This window comes from Alternaria arborescens, assembly GCF_004154835.1.
Source record: "Alternaria arborescens strain FERA 675 chromosome Unknown contig_3, whole genome shotgun sequence".
Lineage (NCBI taxonomy): Eukaryota > Fungi > Ascomycota > Dothideomycetes > Pleosporales > Pleosporaceae > Alternaria > Alternaria arborescens.
Window position 1 is genome coordinate 500,030 of NW_021167858.1, and position 24,405 is coordinate 524,434.

Sequence of the window (24,405 nt, forward strand, 5' to 3'; positions counted from 1 at the left end):
GGTTGCGACTGCCTAGGCAGTCAACTCACAGCTCATTCGTAGCATCTGAACATGACCTGCAATGCTACCTGTTCACTACTTCTCGCTGCAGCACATTTATTGCAGCAAAGTCCTCTACGTCCTCCCGGTACGGCTAAGTTTCCAGTTCATCAGTCATTTCTTCAAAAGCACGTTCGTCTTGATCGCCTACTATGAGGTCACGCTGCCACCTCATTCTCTCTTGTAGGCGAAAATGTCCCTCTCAATCGACAAGCCCATATCTTTCACTACCTTTCTATTGGTAGATATATCAATTAGTGTGCATCGTGGGTGGATCTATGGTTGACCCTGGTCTGTTCCCGAGCACGCAATGAAGTTCCAACTTCGCGCGATGGGCGTGGGTCACTCAAGCCATGACGATGTTGGAGTGTATACAAAACCAGAGTCATCTTGGCCTTTTGAGTCTTGAGAACTCAAACTTCATCTATAACCATGATCAAGAGTCAAGTTTTACTATTTCTGTCCTTGGGGCTAACTGCTGTTACGGGCCGTTCTGCTAAGCCCAACTTTATCTTCATCATTACAGATGATCAGGACTTGCATCTAAATTCTATCGACTACCAGCTTTCGGTACAGAAGCATTTTGCCCAAGAAGGTACCTGGTTCAAGAAGCACTTTTGTACTGTGGCATTGTGCTGTCCATCGCGGGTGTCCCTCTTAACAGGAAAAGCTGCCCATAACACAAATGTCACGGACGTCTCTGCTCCTTATGGTAAGTTAGACATAAGTGTAACGCTCTACAAACGAACTCTAACTACAGAAAGGCGGGTATCCTAGGTTTATTGAAGAAGGGTTCAATGATCACTACCTTCCGGTATGGCTTCAAGAGGCGGGATACAACACCTATTATACTGGCAAGCTTATGAATGGTCATTCTATCACCACATATGATGCACCACGAGCCAGTGGTTGGAATGGATCCGACTGTAAGCTGTTCGTAATGGCAGGGGTATCTTCTCATTACTGACACTGCTAGTCTTGATTGATCCAGGAACATATGTCTTCTATAACTCCACTATGACTCGTAACCATGACCCCTACAAAAATCTACCAGGAGAGTATTCGACCGATCTAGTAGCCAATGCTGCAGTTGATTTCTTGGAAGAAGCTATTGCCGCATCTGACCGACCGTTCTTCATCGGTGTAGCGCCTATAGCTCCTCACTCGGAGACAGTCACCAACCCACGGCCTGCCAAGTTCAATCCACCAGTTCCTGCGAAGAGACATGAGCATCTCTTCCAGAATGTCACGATACCGCGAACACCCAACTTCAATCCAGATAAAGTAAGTCACTTCCACCAGCTCATTTCATTCGTCATCTCACATCTACGTTCCAGCCAGGAACAGCATCCTACTTCAAGACCCTCCGCCAACTCAACCAATCCGAGATAGACTACAACGATGATTGGTACCGAAAGCGTCTACAATCTCTGCAATCGGTGGACGAGCTCATCGATTCCATCGTTGCACGTCTAGAGGCAACCCCAGAGGTTCTTGAAAATACTTACTTGATTTACACAACAGACAACGGCTTCCACATCTCTCAGCACCGCCTCCCGCCCGGCAAAAGCTGCGGCATTGAGGAAGATGTCAACATACCCTTCTTCATCCGCGGTCCTGGTATCGCAAAAGGCGCTGTCCAAACTATTCCTTCTAGCCACACTGATATCGTCCCTACGCTATTTCATCTAGCTGGTATACCTTTGCGAGAAGACTTCGACGGGGAGCCTATTCCTGTCACTAAAGAGCTGCTTGCGCGGAACGAGAAAAGCGAACATATCAACATTGAATTCTGGGGTAACTACCTAGTTGAAGGAAACACCTTCTTCGGGCAGAGCTCTTTGTTGAACAATACGTATAAGACTGTGAGGGTGGTGGGAGAAGAGTACGACTTGGCGTATACTGTGTGGTGTACTAATGAACATGAACTATACGATATGACGGTATGTACCATCTTTCTGCTACCCTTTATCCTTCACAGCCGAATTTAGCAGTGACTAATGACATGCCAGAATGATGCTTATCAGCTTGAAAATCTTTACAACACGAACAGCACAGCCATAAACGGGTGGTCTATAAATAAGGTCACGTCGAGACTCAATGCTCTATTGCTTACGCTCAAGCGTTGCAAGGGCCGTGTTTGTACGAGGCCTTGGGAGAAATTACATCCAGGAGGTGATGTGAAGAGCTTGGGCGATGCAATGGAGGGAAAGTACGATGTATTTTATCTGGAGAAGCAGCATCAGGTCACTTTTGAAGAGTGTGCCTTAGGTCAGGTGTTAAGTTTTGAGGGGGCTCTAGAGCCGGTAATCTGGCAGGAGGAGTGGGATACTTGGAGCTGGGCTACTTGAACAAGAGAGTCAGTGCTATAGTCCTGGGGGGAAGCTCTCCAAGTGCCCCTCTTGCAAAGAAGGAAGGAAAGAAAACGAAGCCCCCCTGAGGAACGAAAGACAGAAAGCATTTGCGTATCATCGGCGATGCCGAGAAATGGCCTGTATGATGTCAATCATCAGTTTCTCCATAGAGTCTAAAGAAGTATAGTACATGTCGCCAGACTTGCTCCACATTCCGACATCATCGCCCAACCCAATCTGTATCGTCTCGTCTATGTAGCGGTATCAGAGTACCCGAGTGAACTTATTTCGATAGAAACATCGGAGATACATCCACTGCATGTACATGACACGCCACAATACCGTCACCATTATCCCACGCTCCCCCAATGAACACTCCAGGATCCCCAACCGCACCAGCCTCGTATCTCGGGATTAAAAAATGCCAATGCCCACCTGTACACACTACTGTGCTTCAGCCTCGTATAAACGGCACGTCCCATTAGCGTGACTGCCACGACGGTAAACAAGTGCGGTGCGTGTAGTAAGGGCGTCGGTTGGAACTACCGCATCACCAGCCACGACGGTCTTCGTTCGCTCTCTTTCTCGGTCTTACATCCACGCATGCATCCACGCAATCCATATTTTCCCACTATTTCCAATGCTTATCTTTGTTGGATGTTCGATGTACGAACGGATCTTAGCTTTCACGTTCTGCATGAGCGAAAAAAAAATCTCTGAGACGATCTTTCAGACTATGTTTCACATCTAGGAAGCCACGCGTTGCAGAGGATCGTAACTTCGTGCCTTCGCTCCTTCGCTCATTTGTCGATCTTGGTCATGATAGGGGCCAGTGTTGTGCTGATGTTGCTGATCACCTTGCAACAGTGACATTTGATGGTTAATAGTAGCAGTTACATGGCAGTAGACCGGTTGTCGGGTGAATTGTCGCCGCGCCGAATTGGTCTTAGGATGGCGTGGGTTGGGATGAAATGGGGGTTTGGAAGGTAGGGCTTAGCTTCCAACCTAGAGTGTGATCGGAGGTGTCGGAGGAAAGGATGGTAAAGGAGAGTTGTGATAGTGTGATGATGATGTGGTGAGATGTCAAGTCAGAACTAAGTTAGTTCAGGCAGAGGCCGGCGAGTTGAACATAGGAGTATTCTCCGAGTGGTTGGTGTTGAGATCTCCGTTAGTTTGTCGGTTCGCTCAGGTTTGACTTCGCCCATCTCCAGAGCCGGCGCCAGAACGTGCGAAGCGTGTGCGCTAGGAGGGCTCCAGAACCATCGGATCAAGCTTCACCGACTAAAAACAAATATGTCGCCGCCACGAGCGAGCGCATTAAGTCGCTGATGAGTCCGTGCCAAATGGCACTTGTTCAGCCACCCCTTATGTGTGGATCATGTCGTTGGCCTTTCGGATCTTTCTCCAGCATTCGGCATCATGACGCCTAGGTGAACCGTCTCTCTCGGCTCGACATGTCCATTCTACGGCACTTCCGCCATGGCCGCACGCGTCGGATCTCGCCCCAATGCGCGCTTGTCACCGGAAATAGAAATTATCAATGACCTGTTTAGTGTTAGCGGAAATCTGTTCCGGACGTCAGAGATCGCTTTCTTTGCGCAGGCATTCGCGTGCTGTTCGGCCGACATGATTTTGGTAGATGATCTTCGTCGGATGGCGGTCAAGTGAGTTAGTGCCGTGCCGGTTCGTGAGCTTTGCTCTTTACATGGAAGGACTCGAGTCATTTGCTACTGGCTTTGCGATTGCCAGATCAGCTTTCTCTCATTGCCAATGGAGGAACCGCGTTGGCGGGAAGAATCATGCGATGTTTACGTTTTGTTGGCAGATGAGTGAACAGTCTAGCATTTTACTGTGGGCTCGAGACGAGACGAGGTCTCGGCATTATGACACCGCAACTCCCTCTGGAGGCCGTGGACCACGGCACTAAATAGATAGCCAGTGCACGCGACTACCAGTCGAAAAAACGTGTAGGGCGCGATGGAGACAGCGGAGCCCAAAAAGATCCAAGGGAGCGGAGCCGTTTGCACCTCAGGAACGGCGGAAATTTGTTGTGGGTCATTCTTTTCCCATTGCACGTTTCTTGGAAGTGTGGTTCTACTCGCCTCCCCTGGTCTTTCATGCCTTCGCTAGTGAAACCAGGGACGCGGCTAAGGCCTGCCGGGCTCCCTAGATGCATCTGCCATCTGGGATGTCAAGCACCAAAGCTTTTGCGAAGTCCAGTAGCACGTGAGTCGCACAGCGATGCTTTCGGGCAGACCATGGATCAGGCTTGGACATCCAAGTACCGAGATGCCGAGGAGATGGTCTTGACAGTTTCGACTGTGAAGGCTCTGGTGTGAGCTATTAGCTAAGACGTGACACACTGCTGGAACTGTCGGTGAGCCACATTGGGAGTCGAAAGCCGAAGGCAACATGTTGACAAGCAAGTGTTGCGATGCAAGTAATGCGACAGAAGCAGACAAGCGGAAGACATGCCAGAAGGCCACATTGATTCGTTTGAACCGCTTGCACCTTCCTCATTACAACCGTCGCTTGCATGGATCCGGATCCTGTTGCTGCAATCCTTCGTTCACATTCGACCTGAAGGGCCATCTGATTACAATCGCAACTAAAAGAACCTGCATGGTAGGTAGCCTCGGGATCTCAAGATCAGCCTTAAATCGCCAACGTTGACCGGTTCTCGCTATTAGTAGGCTGCCAAGCCGGGGTATTCTGTGGCGGTGCAAAGTCAGTGACCTCTCGCAATCGAACACCAAAGAAGAATGGCTCAGCTGTCGCTGCTTTGACCAGTGTGATGCGCGTACGCGTGGCTGGATTGGCCAGCCTTAACCCGCTACCCGCGAAAAGCGATCCAGCGGACTGGAATGACATCAAGCTCGTTCCTCCCTGTAGGTCATACCTTAGCGCACGTTGTGTCTCGATCCCAAACCCTTTCCGTCCGGGTTACCCAGCCCAGAAAAGTGCGCATTTTGACCTGGCAGCAACGGAGGAACTCGAGTGCTGCAACGGTAATCCATCGTCGGCAATATGCTTGTACGTAAACCCGTGCTGCCGGGTTGGTAATGGGAAGCGATGGTGGGGTAGCGACTTGTGATTGGTTGAGCAAAGCTAAAATTGGTAGCTGACCTGTCCATCCTTCAAGCGAGCATGCAGGGCAGACCCTGACCATCACATGGAGGAACTAGGACGATACTGGATAACCTTAATTCTTCTGTGCATGCTATCTGCTGGTGCCTAAGTATCCTTGCGTTGTAGTCGGGGAAGTGCGGAGTCCTCTCAATCAGGAAACCCTCTCTCAGAAAAGTAGTACTCGTCGCCGTAGCTCCCCGCCTAATGCAGTTTCTTTCCTTGTCTCATTGCCGATGTTCATGTGGCGTCTGTGAAAGCCTGACGAGCCTTCTCCACGCACGCCGGGCACCAGTCCCGCAGCTCGATGTGCCGTTTCCTGCATTGTACCCAACTCCGGTCCAACTACGGCTGACACAACAGGGGAGCATGTGCCTGTTGCATCGTAGTGCGAAACATGTCCACTTGCTGTTCCGTCCACCTTGCGTCTCTCCGGATATTGCGCCGAAGCGCCGGAGCAACCAGTCCACGAACGGCTTACGGCGGAAGCCACAACACCTTGCCAGTGGTGGCATGTCATAGGTCCGACTCTGGCTGGTGATGGGCAGAGATCAATCGATCGGAAATTGTTCATCTCACGCAACGGTGGAGGCGACGAGGACGGGCCGGGCGGATGTCATAATTCGTTGCGTCGGCATGGTTCCTTGAATTTCCGTCGAGACGATGCTCTCTCAGGCGTGACTGTACTGGCTCGGTACGTACCCCGCAGTGGTCGCCTGGCCTTGAGCGTTTCCAGCATCAGGCATAGGACTATGATGATGAGGTTGAGAAGCGACAATCTGCATCGGACTAGTCATTTGGTTCCTGGGGGATCGTTCAGCGCGCGCTCGTTCACGTCCAGATAGGTGTAGCCACGAACCCGCTGGGATAACCAGATTGCATTCCAAATGCGAATGCATGTTCTTGTGGGGCCGAATAAGGCGGTAGCAGTGCTGCAGGCGACCCCAGCGGAGACGCGTAGCTACTCGAGGATGCATAGCTGCTAGCTGTGCCGTACGCGTCGACAGTACCAGATCGGGGGACTTCAAGGTACGGTGACGTTGGTGCAGAAGTCATGCCAGAGGGAAGGAATGTAAGTGGTGAAGGAGCAAAGGCAGGGGAGAGGCTTTGGCCGTAGCTGTACTGCGCGATATGGTTCTCCAGATCCAGATTGATGCTCTCCAGTGCGTATGCAGATTGCTGCTGCATCGGAGAGATGGACGACATTTGCTGCCGTGACCATTCCCGCCTAGTCTTGTACGAAGAAACCATATCAATTGGGAACTGCACTAGATACGACATGGTCTGCAGCCGTGAATCGTATCGTGGGTCTTGGAAACCTTGAACCAGATTGTTGATCTCTTCCAATGGACGAAGGGAAAGATCCGCGACAAAGACTGATGCAACATCCGGGAACATCGGCTCCAAGGCTAGTGCGGTAGCGTAAAAGTGCGCGAGAACCACCAGGACATTGACGTCCCCCCGTTTGGCCGCGAGAAGTGAAATGGGAACCCAGAATAGCCACTTCCGTAATGCGTACAGCTGGTTGAATTGTTCCTCGGGGCTTTGCGGCTGGCTGGAAGATCTCAGGCGGTCGAGATAGCCCTTTAGCTGATCGACCCATTTCGATTCCTGTTCGTTACGGACGAGGTAGGGCTGCAATCGTTGCAAGGAGGCGTGAATATCGACCAGGGCGTTCATGTGCTCTCTTCGTGCTTCGGGAGATATTGGAGTACTGATGGGGTTCATGAAATGTCGGTTTGGCATAGGAGTGTGCTCGGCAATGTAGTCAGCGAATAGAGACTCATGCCTCCAGGGCTGCATAGATTGGATGACGGTCTTCGTGCCTGTGACCAGAGAAGCCCAGCCTCGCCTATATGACTACGTTAGCTTTGGTTGTTCCAATTTGCGCAGCTCTTCCTTACCAGTCTGTCGCCTGCCAGGCAAGCAGGAGAGACGCCGCAAGCACTGCGTCCGAATTGTGCTTAGTAAAGTTGGTGATGCCGTCGTGCAATCCCTTGAGAGCAAGGCTTGCGTGATGGAATGCAAGGTTTCGGGTTTCGGTAGACTGAGAGATCCACGCCAAATGCGAGGCAGAGAATGCGAGGATGCTGTGCATAACGAATGGATGGGTCGCGGCTATGCTCAAGAATCTACACATGTTAGTGGTTCTTCTGGACATTGTCGCTTAGGGTGTTTGGTGCGTACTTGGGCATCATGTCGGTCCAAAGAGTAGATTTCGATGTCCTATTCCTGAACATTTCATTCGAGATAGAAGAAAGATGATGTACCAGACGGAGATCAACCGTCGTTAAGGCGCGCCATTGCGGTTGTGGGTACACTCGAAGCTCGGGGAAAGGAAACTCTCCCGTCTGTCTCCAGAGTTCGATGGTGGCCTCGATCTCAGGCGTCCAGAGCAGATTGGGCTGCTGGGGAGACTGGGGAGATTCTGGCATCATGGCAGTTGGACTGTCCATGTAGTCGCAGCGAACCTGGTGCTTGGTGCAGTTGCGGCTGATACAAAGTTAGCATGTGGAGTGCAAGTGAAGACTTGTTGGTGCTTACCATTGCGGGAATGTTTCATCACAGCGAATATGCCGCCTTTTGCACGTTTTGCAACCCTTTCGGGACTTGGTATGGCTGCGCCTTGAAGGGCCTCCACCGGGTCCAGCCATTTTTCAAGAGGATAGGTGAAGTAATTTAGCGAAAGTGGGAAGTGAACCGTACGGCGTGGTCGTCGTCGCAATCGTCAGGGTACAGGTGGATTCGTAGACAGCGTTCTCTCGTTGTGTGCTATGCTAGACGGACAGGAAGGTAGGATAGGCGAGGGGCTGTGTATATGCAGGCGGTAGATCTGGCGGGCGGTTGATAAAGCGAGGGTAATGGGGTCGAAACCGGTGACTAAATTGGACAGGGTGTTGATTTGGAGGCTGGCGATGGGCGTTATGGTGATATATAGTGCAGAGTGCAGATGGGAAGTGCTTAGAGAGCTCTAGGGCTGGAGAGATATTGACGCAAGGCCAGCAATACCTCCGGCGGACACGCTACGAGGGTACGACAGGACGAGGTGACAGCGGAAGTGGTCAAGCTCGTCTGCAACATGCCCCCTGCACAGTGACCATGCAGGATGAGGACAAGGCTACGAGACTAGAGGCTCGCCAGGCTGAAGAAGGGACTTGGGTGGTATGCGAGCAAAAGCGCAGGGTGACTTGTGCTCGGTCCCAAAGACGACAAACGTCAAGAAACGGGGCCAAGTAGGGTTAGCCCAAAGTAGCGTCCACACAAATAGCAGTGACGCCACGAGCGGCGGAAGAGGGACTTGGGTGGCAGCCCGCGAGACGGGAGAGGCTAGCAGGGAGGTCAGAGAAGCTTGCGGGAGCTACAGTCGATGGAGTGACTGATTGCCAGATGGCACCGGCTGGCTCATGCTCGTATGACATAGCCCCGGTGTAACTCCTGTGGGGATTAAGCTTCCAGCGAGCCATGAAACCTCGCCTTTCAAGGGCGCTTTCTGGCATGCATCGATCCTGTGCTGTGAAAGAAGGTCAGGCGTGTTTGGATGAATGAAGACGCCCCCCCTGCCTGGCGAGGATTGACCCCAGGCCTAGGGTGCTGTGTGAAGGTGCTAGTTCGCCGACGGCCATGGATCAAATGCAGAAGAGGGTGGCCTTCTGGTCAAAGCCCCTGTCAATCCGCTTGAGACGGAGACGTTTGAGCGTGCAGGCGCATGAGCTGCTCCAGCTGGAGCTCGGGCTCAGGGCGCAAGAGGCGTGAAAAACGGCCATTCAGGTCCGACGACCGAGGAAACGCCAACACCTTCGCGGGCCGTGCGTGGAGAACGATCGACCAGTAGCACATGGATAGCTCGTTGGCCATGCTGTAACGGGTAGTTCGAAGCCGCATGAATAATAGTGGGTGAAGGAAGGCACCATGCCATGGTCGCCGGGTCAGCTTCGGGGCGCGCGCTGCTAAATTTTTTCGCAGACAGCTCCAGATGTCAGAGTGAGCGCCCACTATAACGAGCCACCCATGGCCGTCGAATTGCATGCGAGTGCGAGTGCAAGCAGAGGGTTCCGCTGCGCAATTCGCATTGATGAGGTCGCCATGCGCGAATCATACTGAAGTTGCTGATGCAACGATACCAGAGATCGCTAAACACTGCGGAAGCCGGGGCCTTCAATATCTCGAGGTCAAAAATAGCCCTCCGTGCGTCACTCGTCACCAGACCGCAGACAAAAAGGGTCTACACTTTCCATCGCGCTGACCATGGTGCCCGCGTTGGCTTCACTTTCTATCGATACTACGCTGGCCCATCCATCATACCGCTACTTTCGCATTGAGTTGCGCCGAGTAGTGGCGGACCTCGCTCTATTCTTGTATTTCCGCTATCGACGGAAGAGCCGCCAGGCGATGATTAAGCATCGCATGGCCTCCGTTCCCACGAGTCGACGTCCTCGCCTACGCACAACACCATCGCAATACTGGGTAAAGCCAAATCTCCCCCGCGTCGTCTGGCAATATCTGATGCAGCGGAGAATGCTTGTTTGCGGGAACCACCAGCCTGTGCAGTAATTACGTGACCTTGCTTGTGGACGCCTGATCACGGCATGCTGCGTGGCATCAATCGCAGCTGCTGTAACAATGTCTCTCAAACTTCGTCACCGACATGCTCAGTACAGGACTGGGAACTATGACGTTCTGCCCACGTTCGTTGCCGTGGTGGAGCAGAAAGTAGCTGCCACGAGATACGAGTTCTAAGAAAGGAACCAGTGGTAACACTGCTGCACCAATCACCAACTCGTCTGCGACCACCGAGGCTAAAACTTTGCTAAATGACATGGCGGACTGTTCCAAAGCCGGTTCATGCCACAAAATGTGTATTCGCAGGCTAGTCTGAGTAAAGCCACATGACTACGTCGAGCTGGTGTTTGGTTGGCATAGATCGAGAGGAGCTATTCTTAGGATTAAGGTCTTTTTACCCTGGGAACTTTGCAGCCGACACGCATCGAGGGCTACCATGCAGCCATGTTTTCTCTGGGGTTCTGCGACTAGGGTTAACAAGACACCTCTCCACTCGCATCTCTTCATCGTGCTTTCGGTCTTTTCCGACGACTATCGGTCTTTTGAGCGTACACTAAGACAGCTTCGCGCTAACAAATCCATTGACCACAACAGAACATACAAATGTTCTCTATGCATATTTTTATGAAGTCTGAAGAGGCTTCATCTTGCGACACCATACAGTCAGTCGCACGATAGCAATACACATCAGCCGAAATGCATGTTTAACAATGCGATTTTCAGCGCGCAATACACCTACTCCCGCTATCTGCAAGCCACACTTTCTGTTCGCACCACCTTGCAAAGCATTCTTCTCCACCCGTCGGCAAAGAGCTATAAAAAGCGTCGCACCCTGCCCTATCATTGGCGCGGAAGCGACTCTATCGGCAAGTGTGGCAGGGCGACACAAGGAAATACACATACTCTCCGCTCATCACGGGCCGTTACGTGCACTGTGTGAATTGCTCCGACCATTGGGGTCTTTCTCCACTCCTGGCCGAACGCACATCACAAAACATCATCTACAGTACATACACCATAGTGATGATCGTATATCCCAACCTTAATCCTTCATATTGCCAATATATTGTCGCACAAAAGCGACTATGCAGGCTACCTAAACTATACAATTATCAATCACCTTAATAAGTTTAAAGCATTTGCAAGTCAATACTACATGTATAGCCACTGACGTATCATGACAACACTTATGTTTCATCGCATCGTGCCAACATTATGTGCAATTCGACCCGTAACATGAAACGTTCGGAGCGGCCGTAATATTGCGAATCTGGCAAATAATCGACTTCGGACGGACCTCCTTCGATAAATAGATTGATCCCCACACGATCGACGCTGGGTATACTGAGTCGTAAAACATGGGAAAATTTGTCAATTCTCCATGAGCTCATCACCTCGGTCGGAGCTGAATGTTCGGCTTTGTTTCAGGTCACGGCAACGTTACATGCTGCCGGTATCCCGTTCGTTGGTGACATTGGTTTCATCGGCAGTACCGAGCGCTTGGAGCGGATACGGGATGTACTGGGTAGGGATGGGTTGGGACGGTTATGTCATGACCACTGCCAGAAGCAGGATTTCCTCGAGGGATGTGGCTCGCCCCAAGTTTCCGAAGGAAAGTACCTTGTTGGCTTTTTGCATTCGTCAGCCTGGAGACCAAACCTGCTTCTTCCATATCCTTATATTGATACTGAAGAGCATGTATTCATCAACGCATTGTAACAGTGTTCTTCGGAATTCTCGAGGCCTGGTCTCAACCATCGGTCAGTCCACTGACCGAGTGAGAGACAGTAACGACAAGATGATTCCGTCCTTTTACTCAATATCTCTTCGATCAGAACGAGCATGAGCGATACGATATGGATGCATCTTGTTGCGATACTACGCTTAATCCTGCTAGCTCGCTGTATATACTCAGATGAGCGCAGATGCTTATGCAATACCTCAGCTCATATATTATGATATCCCTGAGCCTTGAAGAAGAACCTCTCGAAACGAGACCTCGAGAACGTGAGGATTTTCAAGAACAGAGAACCCGACTCACAAGCAAGAAGGATAAAGCCTATTTAACAGAGTGAACACCTTATCTGACTCTGTTCCTCCAATCGATGTACATGGCACGAGGATGCATATCTGTGCTGTTCCAATATCCAGGAACAATACTGAATCGACACTTCGTACAAAACGCGCATACATGAAGGTTGGTATAATTGAAGATCGAGAGGCAATCATTCAGACGCACATAGAATGAGGTGCCAAAGGCGTCAAGTATGTGTTCAATAGAACCTCACCAACATTGGTAGGTTTAATTCCGATTATTACCGCTGTGAATTGAAGAAAGTTCACGAGGGCATTTTCATGATGAGGTGGATGACTGAATTGAAGTAATATTGAAGGGAGAACCAGGCCTAAGATTATGATTGGTAATACTCATCATCGTCAGGGATGTGGTCGTGAGGTGTACAGGAAATGGTAACTGAGGGATATTTGTTGGCGCGTGGGTGGCATATCCCGCTGCCTCAATCTTAATCTTCGTGGTATCAGGCTTGCTTAGACTCTTGTTGAGCCAATACTAGGCAATCAGAAACATAGCACGAGTACTTGACGCGAGAACAAACGCTGGAATGCTATTCATCATACCTGCTCCATGGACGAGGAGTGTAGGAGGAATGGAAACTGAAACTAAACTAAGCTACGCTACCTACTATACTATGGATTGATTGATAAAAAACGCCTTTGCAATGTTCATACGTATCATCGTCTCTTACTCGTGGTGAAATTCAAAGCTGCGCTCGCTGGAGAAAAACACATGTTCTATATATAAATGCCACCCCTATTGCCGAAAATGCTAGCACTATTCCATATCCTCCTCATATCAGGGTCACGCGCATCCCCGTTAAGTGATGGGAATGTGAACGCGCCTGTTGGTATTTCCATCTCTTCCTCTAACCAGACATGTCCTTATTCAACGCCCGCAGTAGCCACACACGTAATCATGATTGGAGTTTGATACTTTTTCATTCCTTCAAACGGAGTACAATTCGCGGAAGCGCGCTTGTTGTTCGGTAGGGAGACCTCCGAGGAAGGCGTCGAAATCGCCGATCATGCCCTTGTATGTTTGAATGACCTTTTTTTCGAAGCGTTAGCTGAATGCGTGTGATGATATCAAGCGTGGGTATAATCTTACCTTTTGGAAAGTCTCATAGACCTGTACTCCGGCAGTAGGACCCCTTACAACATTTCGATCGGCCATCGACATGTCGTTGAAGAACTCAAGAAGTGATTGCTCCATAGCGCCAGGGTTGGCCAACACAATTAACATGAAGCCAGTGAGGGCATGGCATTTCTCGTCCGTCCATTGTACTTTCCTGATAGCACGGAGGAAAGGAGGAGCGATCTGAGCAAGATGTGGAGCGAGTAAGGGCGCACATCCAAGACCTAGGCGACCCAAGGCGATGGCTGCGTTCTCGTTCAGAGACTCTGGAACCCGCTCGTCAAATAGGATGCTACCCAGCTTTTGTAGCAGTTCCCCGACGTATGGTTGCATGCCTTCTCCCTCGCACATGGCAATCTCGCCAACGGACCAGCAGGCATTGTTAATGACTGAGTATCCAGTGTCCAGGCCAGAGGAATCTATCTGGGAAACTTCCAGCTGTGTAATAAGAGTCTTGATGATGGGTTGTAGATGAGGCTTGAGTTGTTGAAAGACGTAAATGGCGCAGTCTCCGAGGAGCGCGTAGGCAGATTGCCGCACGTCATTGTTCTGATCCCTCATGCAGATGACTAGTAGCTCGAAGAAGTTAGATGCTTGTGAAACCAGTGTGGCGCTATCTTGGGAGCTCAGAGCTTGGATGATTGCGCTGAGCAAGTCCAAGCTTGTCACCAAGAAGTCTTTGTCTGGAGGCTCGAAACCGTTAATCTCAGCTGCCATGACGCCTTCTTCGAGATTGCGGTGAATAATCTTCATGCATCTAGCAAATATTCCAGCTGCATATGGCGCAAATGTGTGTCCGAGAGCTGTGGCCACATATGAGAGACATTCCAGCAATGGAAACATTTCTCTTGACTGGTCGGACACCTTGTTCCATCGCTGGAGAAGTGCAGGCATGAGTGTTTGGACGAGTTTGTCTTCTGATAGCTTAGGTCCCACGTGCTCAGCGAGCGTCTGAACACAGTCGTAGAGGATGAACATGTTCCGGTCCTTGTACATGGAAAAGCACTGCACGAATTGCTGAACGATGACGCCACAGTAATCTTCGAGCTCAGTGTTGGCCTTCTCTTCGAGATTTGCAAAGGCCGATGCCGCAGCTTCCTGAACGCGTTTGTTTCTGTCGAGCATCTTCATCAAGATACCTTCCATGACTGGCTCGAAGAATTGTTTCTTGCCAGCAGCGTCGAGATGTGCCGCCCATCCCGAGTAACGTCCAAGTGTCCAACAGGTGATTTGGCGAACGACAGGCTTTGGGTCATTCAGTAGAGTTATGAGGAAAGGAGTGAGCATAGGAAGGTGCGGCTCAACGACCGACATGCAGCCATCCGCGATTGCGCCAAGAGCCAGGACCGCAGACTCCCGGTTGGGCCACTCTGCATGATTGAGGTTATCTGTCAAGTATGGAAGAGTCGCCTGGAACACAGCTTCGTGGAAGACTGATGCGAGGACATCGAGGGCTGCAGCGGAGCACTTTCGCAAATTCCACTGCTCCTCGGGATCACCAAATTCATCATCGTCGTCGAAATCGTCGATCTCGCCCTCACTCAGATCGTCGTCATCTGCTGAGGCTCCGGGTGTTCCATTGGAGGCTGGGACTGTCTCGCCGTTCGCGTTAGTGGTAAGTCTTGCGGCCTTGTTTGATGCGAAAGTGGGTTTGATGTCCTGTTCCCTGTCATCGACTTCATAATCTTCTTCTTCGCCCTCCAAACGCAGAATCTCGTCCTCGCTGTATACCATGCTCGATAGCAGAACAGGTATTATCTTAGCCAGATATGGACCAAGGTGGTCCCGCATGTTCTCGTCTTCGCTAGCGCACAGCCAGAATTCTGCTGCGTCCAGAGCCAGATCGGCGTTGTTCTCCGTGCGCTGCTGTGCCACCATGAAATCGACCAAACCGCTCATATGTGGTATGATCATCTGAGGGGCGATGTCGGCGATGTGGACAAAGGTGCGGCAGACGTGTTTCCGCACGTCTTCACTGGGGTCGGCGGCCAATTTGAAGAGTTGATTTAGTAGCGTGTCGATGTTCGCGACAACAGCCTGAGGCTTCTCTGGGACGAATACGTTGATAGCGGCCAATGCATCGGCGCGCACCCGAGGCTGGGGACTTGTCGTGAGCTCGAGTAGCTTCGGGAATATGAAGTTGAGGGGCTTTTGTCCCTGGTATTCGCGATCCAACGCCTTCCTGTTATCCTCGCAGATCTTCAGCAGAGCGCCCATGGCGCCTTCTTGTGCCTGTGTCGAGGAATTGCCGTCCGCGTTGCTGACCATACCGACCAGCTCTGACAGAATCTGAGGCCATCCCATGATGGTGCCCTGTCGCACAATCTCCGTTATTACATTTCCGGCATAGCCCCGTATTTGTGAGGTGGAATCCGACAGTCCCATAAGTATCACGGATCGTATGTAGTCCTTGGTCGAGTCGGGCATCGATTTGTACGTGGTCTTTACGTCGTTCTTGAGCATAACGGCAGCCGCAGCTCGCGTCTGGAAGTACTGGGCGGCGTCCATGTTCACGACCGGTGGGGGTTGGCTGCTGGAGAAGATGTATGCAAGGTACTTGTCGATATCGGGTGAAGTTTGGGCGGATTTGAGCATCTATGCAGTCGTCGCGGTCAGCACAATATGGCGATATGGTGTGTAGCAAGAGCAAACTAACCTCGCCGGCATTCTTTCGCGCATTCGGATCATGGCCACTGAGTGAGTCCCTCAGACACTGCGCCAGCTGCCGCAGGGGCTCTTCTTGGGGTTGCCACGCCATATTGGAGTGTGGTTTGCTTCGCAGTGCGGGGAAGGTGTAAAGGGGAGTTGACTAGCAACCCTAGAAATGGGTATGAAGGGAAAATCAGGGCTGCGCTGCGGAGGTAAGGCAGGCAGAAAAAAGAGTAGACCCTGGCGACTTAAGCTCGTTCTGCTGGTACGCTTCATGGTTAGCTCTGCTGGGGAAAGCCATGAACGAATTAACAATGAGGGGCAGCGCTCACCAGCCTTTCGCGTGCGAAGCGGATAACAAGGTGGGTTACAAGGCGACGAACATGTTTTTGATCCGTCCTAGGAATAAATTCTTGCGCTGCAATATTTTGCGTGTGGTGCAGTTTGCTCGTAATTGACGCGGGGCCGGGTCGTTGCAGTGGGTTCTGCTTGCGACCCAATTATGCGCGGCGGGCGGTGAGCAGCTAGGAAGAAGTTGCTGCCGTGCGACTGAGTCGAGGATAGAAGCACAGTCAGCCTTTGCTAAGGCGAAGACGAGGGCGGTATAGAGTCGGCAAAGTCCAGGTATTTGCGAGTGCGCGTCTGCTGGGGCGACCTGCCTGTTTGCGACGTCCCCAGCCCGGTTGGCTCGCTAGAAAAGGGCGACAAGGTGACTGCAAGACTTGTGCAATAGATCGCATGTTCCAGCTCTTCCCCCACGAGCAAACATATTCGCCATCATCATGGCGACTCGTCGATCACACGGTGCATATATGGTCGAGACAGCCTGGGAGTTCTAGATAGCACCTGTCATCAGACGCCTGTTGCACAACTCGGTGCTTCTCGCACACGTCGTGCTGCAGCACCTGCATCGTGCTCCTACTTGAGATGACGCAGTCCGGTATCGCTTCATTCGAGAAATGACGTCTGGGCAACTCCTTTATAAGTCATGTGAGATGTTTCGAGTAAACACGTGTATCGCAGCTGCTCTTTCCTGTTTGTCTCACACACTTCTCCTCCACCATTTCCATGTATGGAAACCCACCCCGGTGAAGAGCTATATCGAGAAAGACCTTGTGGAGGCAGTCCTAACACGAAGAACGAGGGTTGTCGAGAGTATCAGCGCCCAGCTAGTTCGATCAATCACGCAACACATGGGACATCTGCAGGATGCACTCCTACTTGCCAAGGGGCTTCAATCGCGGTATATCTCCTGAAACAGTGTCGAATAGCGAGTGACTTGTCATAGCCAGATGGCGAAGATAACGGACGTTATGTTGTGATGCATCTCGACCCACTATCAAAGAGACACGGTGTTGACAGTAAAGAGGATTGGTCGTTCATCGGGCTGCTTGCGTAATCCGCGTGTAACATGACATTAACACATGAGGCTCTCATGCTGTGATGGTTCCACGGTTGAACCTGCTTCCGACGCTTCTCGCAGTCCAAATCTTTCCGGGCTCTACTAAGCACAAGTATGGCCTGATACCCGCCATCTTAGACTGCATGGTACTATGGAAATGTCGATATCGGGTTACACTTACTACCTTGTGTACCATTGTTCACTTTCCATCAGCATCCTGTAATACTAATGAAAGGTCAGGGGATACATTCTGCAGTCGATGGAAGCATTCCCATTAAATCCCTCTCGCAAGAAAAGGATGATACTTGTAGAGAAACTGAGGGTACGAGCAGCCTCTGGTTAGTGCAATACCGATCCTTTTGCCAATGCAAGACAATAGGCTCCTCGCAACACAAACAGATCGCACAGTACAAGTCGTTCTTCAATCCTGAAGCTGAAAATATACAGCAGTCATAGCACTAGCAAGGATTGCAAGAAGAAAATTCCCGACTCCAAAGCCTTGCTCTTGTGTTTTCGCAAACCCCACGATCATTCCGGAGACAATAAAAGCGACAGCTACTCCGATAGCTAGTAGAAGACCAAGTACAGCGTGATTTGGACCTTCAATGATGTGTACTCCCCATCCGAACGCAAGGTCTTCGTTCGCAGGCGCATTACCCTTCGCCTGCTGGGCCTCAGCGATCAAATCCCTATCGAGCTTCTTGGGTATACGTTGGAGCCAGATATTTTCCATATGCTCGCCCCATATGTTCCATCTCGCTCGATGCAGATAGTGAAGAAAGACGTTGACCGGCATCCTGATTCGAGGGCAAAGGTAGTGGTAGCGCTTTTCGTCCAGTTCCTCTTGTGGTGGGAACTCATCGGGCTTCTTGTGGATACCAGCTCCGTACTGGTTGCGCTGACTGACGGAGAACTACGAGAGCTTCAGTATGAATGTCCTATATCAGGGAAATGTGTGAGTTCTTACCATAACAAAGTTCACGTCGCTAGGCCGCAGGAAAAGTCGCCGCAGGCCAATACCGCGACTGATATTGTACTTGTCCCATATCATCTCAAATAGCTCGTTGTCCGAATTGATGCGTGAAATATCGACCTCATGGTGATCGATAGCATGGTTTCCCGTACTCACGCAAACTTCGAAATACTTGAACGGTGAGGTGATCTCCACTACATAGTCTGATCCGGAAGCCGTAGAACTCACGATATTCTGGGCGTTGCCAGCATGTGGTGTATTAGCGAAGCCTGAAGGTGGACCAGCTGAAGATGTTTGTGTCGACGGCGCGGATCCAGTAGCTCCAGAGCCGGAAACTCCGGTCGCCTGCGTTGTCGATATACCACTCGTAGGTACATGTCGAACGAGAGGGTCTCGCATACAGGACAACTGCTGTTTAAGTTGACCAAAGGCCTCGGTGTCCTCGACAGGAAAATCACCCCAGAGGATAGTGTTGCAGGACTTGGATGATCAGCAAGGGCGATAAGTTAAGAAGGAAGAGTACGAGAGCTTACACAACGCCAACGTAGTCTCCTATAACCCCGAGGAACGTGAGGAACGAATAGTTCCACAATATCGTAAACGTAAAAGGATATACCCCAGAAGTTCAAGAGACTCGAAACCAAGTCCCTTAAACTGCCGCCACGTTGGCGAGATCGAGTTCTTCGAATCTGTTCTTGTGCCGCATCCTGCTGCTGGTAGACCTCGATCACCGTAGGAGGCGCTTCATTTGTTGAGTCAGCTTGCTCTTGGTCCTCGATAGAAACTATCGTCTCTCTGTGCATGTCTTCAGCCACCACCATGCTATCGGTTGGTTTTGGTGTGTCCGTCATCGATTGGACTACATTTTTTCGATCAACACCATCGATCTTCAACCAAGTCTGCATGGCCAGTACAAGTCCTCGGAAGGCATCGGAATTGATAAGGAACCCCTTCACTTTATCAATATTAGGAAATAGCAGGTCCTCGTCGAGCTCTTCATCAGATCCGTCTTCCTCCTCCTCATCGTCATCTGCTCTCGAGGCAGGTAGATGCTGTTCTTCAACGATGCTGCTACCGTGGATAGTTGAGAGCCATGTCTCCAGTCCCTGCTTTTCGACCCTGCTTTTCGGTTGGTGTGGGATTTCGGAAGATCCAGTTATGCTCCAGATGATCTCATCGGTTATGCGACCGGCCAATTCACGTACGAACTTGGCAGCTTGGATCGCAAGATCACTATCTGAAGTTTCCTTGAGAAGGTTCCGGCCATAATCCCGGAGAAAGCCCCGAATATGCGAGCGCGCCTTCTTTGGCTCTACACTAGAGACAGCGAGAGTATATATGGCTTCCAGCTCTTTATCGCCCAGCAGCGCTCTAGAAACTTCACGAATTCCAATTGTTTGGACCGGATTCCGGCTGGCAGTTGATGCGGAAGAGATGGATGATTCGCCGTCTGAAAAGATGCTGTCGATCTCGCTTCCGTCATCGGAATCCGAGTCCGGTGTTGTTGACCCTCTGGCATCAGTGAAGGTGTCACGTATGTGCTGAGAAAGAACATCATACGTCTCAACAGTTCTTACAGGTTGGCCATCGCCCATCAGGACAGTAGACCGGGATGATTTTTGTATCTTCCTTAGAAGCCGACGAAAAGCGTTCTCTTTCCCCTCCCCATATAACACCGACATGTTTACACCAAACATGCCCATTAAAGAATATGCTGCATCCTCTGCGCGCGTTGTCATGCGATTCTTTACCCATGACATTCGCTCAGCCTCACTGAACCGAGACAAAGGTGTTCCTTGTAAAGCTGCAGCGGGAATACCGGTAATCTCGTGGATATCCTGTAACAACGAAGTTTTATCGCCAATGAATTTTCCCTCTGTGGAGAAAAACTTCACCGAAGCAGGAGCGATGAGTTCTTGAAGCGTCCATCTTCGTGTGAACCATCTGCTTTGACGTAATCCAGCAACGGTCGAAACGTCGGAAAGATACACATAGCAACGGGTAGCCTTGTGATACCAAGCAAACATGGAGTTGATGGATTCGGTGAGCTCTGCGCTGCTCGACTTGTCGATACAGCAGGTGTCTACCCAGAAGTATTGGAGGCCATCTCTGGCAGCCTGTTCCCCGCAGAATCTAAGTTTTTTGTAGCCTTTCTTGTCTTTCCCTATGCCGTTCCTTATTTCTTGAAACCCCACTTCCTCATTTCCCCAAAAGTGAGACAAGATGGCATAGGGCGGCAAATGCCCGCCGAAGAACTCTTCGAAGCTGAACTCGTCATCGTCATTGCGTCGCAGAAGGCGCATAGTGAAGACTCCAGATTAGGAAAACAGATTGACACAGCAAAACCGAAGAAGCCAAAATGAGACGACAAAGAATAGCAGGTAGCAAAATGTGTGGGCTTGAAAGACCAAGTAAGCGCTCAAGGCTGAGGCTGAAGCTGGAGATCGCTTGGCATCCCATAGACATTAGTACGCAAGTACAGCTGACTACCTCCCTTTCCTAGAATCTTAACGGAGTGTTACTGGTCATGCTGCAGATCAAAGTGCGACAATTCGGTTGAGTGGAGGCTATAGTGATACCGAAAAGGTATTGAGATGCATGAGAAAGGAGCTATGGTACTGCGCAACACATGGCAGTAAAGGCATATGCTGCTAGAGAGAGCGCACTTTGTCTAGACAATGAGCCACTGCTGAATATGACAGTGCTAGCGTCTGTCTATGGGCTCAATGTGTTATCTCAAGACTTAAGATAATTGACTATTGGGCGCAATCAATTTCTACATGGATATCGGGTGTCGACGTCATGATGGTCACTTAGTAGTCCAGACCCGCGCCGAGACGGGATGAGCAGCGAGTTCCCAACCCCCATTGCATCGCGCTGAGGTTGAAAGAAGTTTCAATGCTTTGGTGGGGTAGCAGACGAAGCTGCATGTTCTAAGGACTTACTCTTGTTGGGCACAGACAGTATCTGATGAAGCGCCTCTGAGGGCGGCTCTGCGATGTTGGTGTTTCAGGACTGTACGACATGCGGTAACGAGTGGGCAATGCCTCAGGGAGCGAAGCCAGGTTTCCCCGCCCTGGAACAAAAGCAATCGCGGTTAAGGGCTAAATTTGGGCCATGCCTCTTGTAGCATGTCTGGACTAGCGATATATTTGCTTGTGACGAGCAAGTCGAATTTGAAATACCGTGGGCTCGGTGTGGAGTATGCTGCTGTGTTGTCGTAAAAGACGAGCTGTAGCTGCAGCGGGCTCTAGAAGTAAAGTGCATACGCGTGCTGTCGTGGCCATGCAAGTGCCTGTTGGTGTCGCGGTCTGGACTGTCGCGCGAGGGTGTCGATGGTTGAGGGTGCCAGCTCGAGACGGCTACTGCTAGCAACAGCGCAGTCCCTGATACTAAGGAGACGCGGCGGAGACTTGGGAACAGGTTGATTTTGGAAAGTGTCGTGTTTCGTAGCCAAGCTGTAACGGATAGATCGGCAGAATCCAGGACGGGCATCCCAGAGGGTCGTGTGCAGGCGGAGGTGGCAAAGCAGCCGCGCGATCCCAAGCCAAGCTGCGTCAGGCACTTGACGTCTCACGCCGATCTCACCCTCACGCCAATACATCATCACACACACACTTCGACGCCTTTCCTTCACCCTCTCCAGCGACATCGCGCTGTTGCCTACGGCCACTCGCACTTTCACCACGTCCCATCGCGTCGCTGCTGTGTCGCTAACACTGCCCTCGGCCGCGACACTTCATCGAGTGGTAACCGGCCCCCACTGGCCTACCTAACGACTCCACCGGGCGACTTCATCCCGGCACGAGCGCAGCCGCGCCCATCGCAACCTCATCCGCCAAGTCGCAAACGTCCCACTGCCTCCCAGCGCCGGCTGCCTTCACACAGCACTTCACAATGCTGCCCCAAGAACCGCTGCAACCGGGCTCGCCGCCAACGACGCTCTCGAGGTCCTACTACTCCAGCCACAATGCGCCCGCCGCGCACCCTACCGTCTTCACCGGGTTCCACCAGGCATCACACCTCGATGACGTGCGATTATCGAGATACAACAACAACCTCGGCTCGACGGCCAAGGGCATCATGATAGGCATATTCTCCGTGCTGGCCGCTGCGGGAGTATGTCTTATCATCGCCGCCATTGTTTACTACTTCCGGTACACCAACCAGGGACGCATCTTCCTCGACCGGATAACGCGGCCTGGTGAGTATGACGACGAACAGCAATTTGCCAAGGAGGAGGCCGAGGCGCTAGAGGATATGGACGATCTGCAGAGAACAGAGTACATGAGAGCGAAGGGTATGTCATCCAGAGTATTCGCAGTTGAAAGGAGCATTGGCTAATCCCCGCAGCTTTTGTGCAAGCAAACCCACCCGAATCCGTCCAGACCGACATTTCTCTCTCGCAATTTCTGGCCATACAAGAGAAAGGCGTGTCTGCCTGGGAGTTTGAGCCCGAACTTGAGATCGCCAACTGCTTTGTCGAAGGCCGAACCGAAATTGAGTTTTTCGATTCTGAGTGCAGTGTACAGAGTAACCTTCCGATACCGAAACAAAATGAAGTCTACTATTGGGAGGCCAAGGTTTACGAGAAGCCCGAAAACACCAGTATTGCGATAGGCGTCACAACAAAACCCTACCCGTTATTCAGATTACCAGGTATGTATATTACCATCATGAACACTTTTTCCAACTGCTAACATATACTAGGGTACCACAAAGCCTCGATATCATACATGTCCAACGGAAACCGCCGATACAACCAGCCCTTCCACCCGTCCGCCTATGGCCCTTCTTACGTCCAAGGAGATGTCATTGGAGTTGGCTACCGACCCCGAACTGGAACCCTCTTCTTCACACGAAACGGCAAGAAACTCGACGACGTCGCTCACGGTCTCAAAACTCAGAACTTCTTCCCCACCGTAGGCGCAAACGGTCCTTGCCAAGTGCACGTCAACTTTGGCCAAATGGGCTTTGTCTTCATTGAGGCCAACGTCAAGAAGTGGGGTCTAGCCCCCCAAACCGGTAGTCTGGCTCCTCCTCCACCATACGGCAGCGAACAAGGATCGATCCTTCTGGATTCTGGTCGCGAGGGTATAAGAGAAGGCATGGCCGGAAGTTACATCCAAGCGGGTTACGGACACGGACGGTCTAGCAGCCAGCAAATGCGTCTCGGAAGACAGGTCCCGACAAGTCCAGGGCCACAGCGCAGTCCCACAGACATATCATTAGCGGCACTCAGTCTTGTGGATTCAAACGAAGATACTGCCGGCGAAGGACCCAGCGATGATCATACTACAACTATTCCGGTAAACCAAGGTCAAGGTCTTGGGCTCTTACAACCTGGCGAACTTCCCCCCGAATATAGCAGCCCCGTTGGCTCGCCTAGTCTGCGAAACACAATCGATCACCAAGACGGATACAACTGGGACGAGCGAGCACCGCTTCTGCAACGGTCTGGCTCAGCTAGTCCCGAAGTACCTAGCTACGACGCTGCTATGGCTGATACACCAGGGATCAGCCGACCAACTATTCGAGTACGCAGTGCGACTGAAGCCGGCGTCCGACCACGACCGAGAGGACCGAGATGATTGAATCGAAGTCATTATTCTCCTTTGTATTGTTTTTCCTAGCCTCATACGGTATCTCTTTCAACTATACCCTATCGTTCAGCTTTTTTTCTTTCTTGTCAGGATTGGGTTTCGAGAAATGTGACGACCCCATTCGGCGAGGGGCAAAGAAGTAAGCACACACTTTGGAGTTGCTCGACCTTTTGAGGGGTCCGAGCCAAACGGCGTTCCGGAAGCGAACATTGTTACTTTTTTCTTGTTTATACTGCTGGGGAGTTTACGAACGAGAGCAAACGAACAAGTTGTTGCTGGCGTTTCTTATAGATGGGTGGAGGTTTGCGTTGACGTATGCGAGTGACGTACGCTTGAGCGAAGTCCCAAATTGAGCAGGCTTCTGGATCGCCTGAACTAGTTTGTAGTAGTAAGATGGACGAACTCCTATCAATATACATACATTCTCATGTTCATACAGTTGACGCCGAATTGAATTGCTCCGACAAGGATACTATTTATCCAACATT

The 24,405-nt window shown here is 51.1% G+C and overlaps 6 protein-coding genes across 6 annotated transcripts; 3 read left to right on the plus strand and 3 right to left on the minus strand.

Annotated features, from left to right (window-relative positions):
* Nucleotides 1–471: 471 nt before the first annotated feature.
* Nucleotides 472–2,390, plus strand: AA0111_g1628 (hypothetical protein; the record flags this gene model as incomplete). The annotated part of the gene is made up of 5 exons (XM_028647308.1): nucleotides 472–751; nucleotides 804–965; nucleotides 1,016–1,323; nucleotides 1,377–1,982; nucleotides 2,052–2,390. 5 exons carry the CDS (start codon nucleotides 472–474, stop codon nucleotides 2,388–2,390), a joined length of 1,695 nt encoding a protein of 564 aa, XP_028510968.1.
* Nucleotides 2,391–6,190: 3,800 nt separating this feature from the next.
* AA0111_g1629 (hypothetical protein) lies at nucleotides 6,191–8,173 on the minus strand (the record flags this gene model as incomplete). The annotated part of the gene is made up of 5 exons (XM_028647309.1): nucleotides 6,191–6,323; nucleotides 6,379–7,371; nucleotides 7,424–7,651; nucleotides 7,707–8,012; nucleotides 8,064–8,173. 5 exons carry the CDS (start codon nucleotides 8,171–8,173, stop codon nucleotides 6,191–6,193), a joined length of 1,770 nt encoding a protein of 589 aa, XP_028510967.1.
* A 4,748-nt stretch (nucleotides 8,174–12,921) lies between these two features.
* Nucleotides 12,922–13,086, plus strand: AA0111_g1630 (hypothetical protein; the record flags this gene model as incomplete). Its single annotated transcript, XM_028647311.1, has 1 exon — nucleotides 12,922–13,086. The coding sequence occupies one exon, from the start codon at nucleotides 12,922–12,924 to the stop codon at nucleotides 13,084–13,086; it is 165 nt and encodes a 54-aa protein (XP_028510666.1).
* A 15-nt stretch (nucleotides 13,087–13,101) lies between these two features.
* AA0111_g1631 (Importin subunit beta-2) lies at nucleotides 13,102–16,048 on the minus strand (the record flags this gene model as incomplete). The annotated part of the gene is made up of 3 exons (XM_028647312.1): nucleotides 13,102–13,203; nucleotides 13,264–15,885; nucleotides 15,947–16,048. The coding sequence occupies 3 exons, from the start codon at nucleotides 16,046–16,048 to the stop codon at nucleotides 13,102–13,104; spliced, it is 2,826 nt and encodes a 941-aa protein (XP_028510667.1).
* A 1,714-nt stretch (nucleotides 16,049–17,762) lies between these two features.
* On the minus strand, nucleotides 17,763–20,617 carry AA0111_g1632 (hypothetical protein; the record flags this gene model as incomplete). Its single annotated transcript, XM_028647313.1, has 3 exons — nucleotides 17,763–18,254; nucleotides 18,309–18,794; nucleotides 18,848–20,617. 3 exons carry the CDS (start codon nucleotides 20,615–20,617, stop codon nucleotides 17,763–17,765), a joined length of 2,748 nt encoding a protein of 915 aa, XP_028510664.1.
* Nucleotides 20,618–22,211: 1,594 nt separating this feature from the next.
* On the plus strand, nucleotides 22,212–23,905 carry AA0111_g1633 (hypothetical protein; the record flags this gene model as incomplete). The annotated part of the gene is made up of 3 exons (XM_028647314.1): nucleotides 22,212–22,614; nucleotides 22,668–22,973; nucleotides 23,025–23,905. The coding sequence occupies 3 exons, from the start codon at nucleotides 22,212–22,214 to the stop codon at nucleotides 23,903–23,905; spliced, it is 1,590 nt and encodes a 529-aa protein (XP_028510665.1).
* Nucleotides 23,906–24,405: the final 500 nt, after the last annotated feature.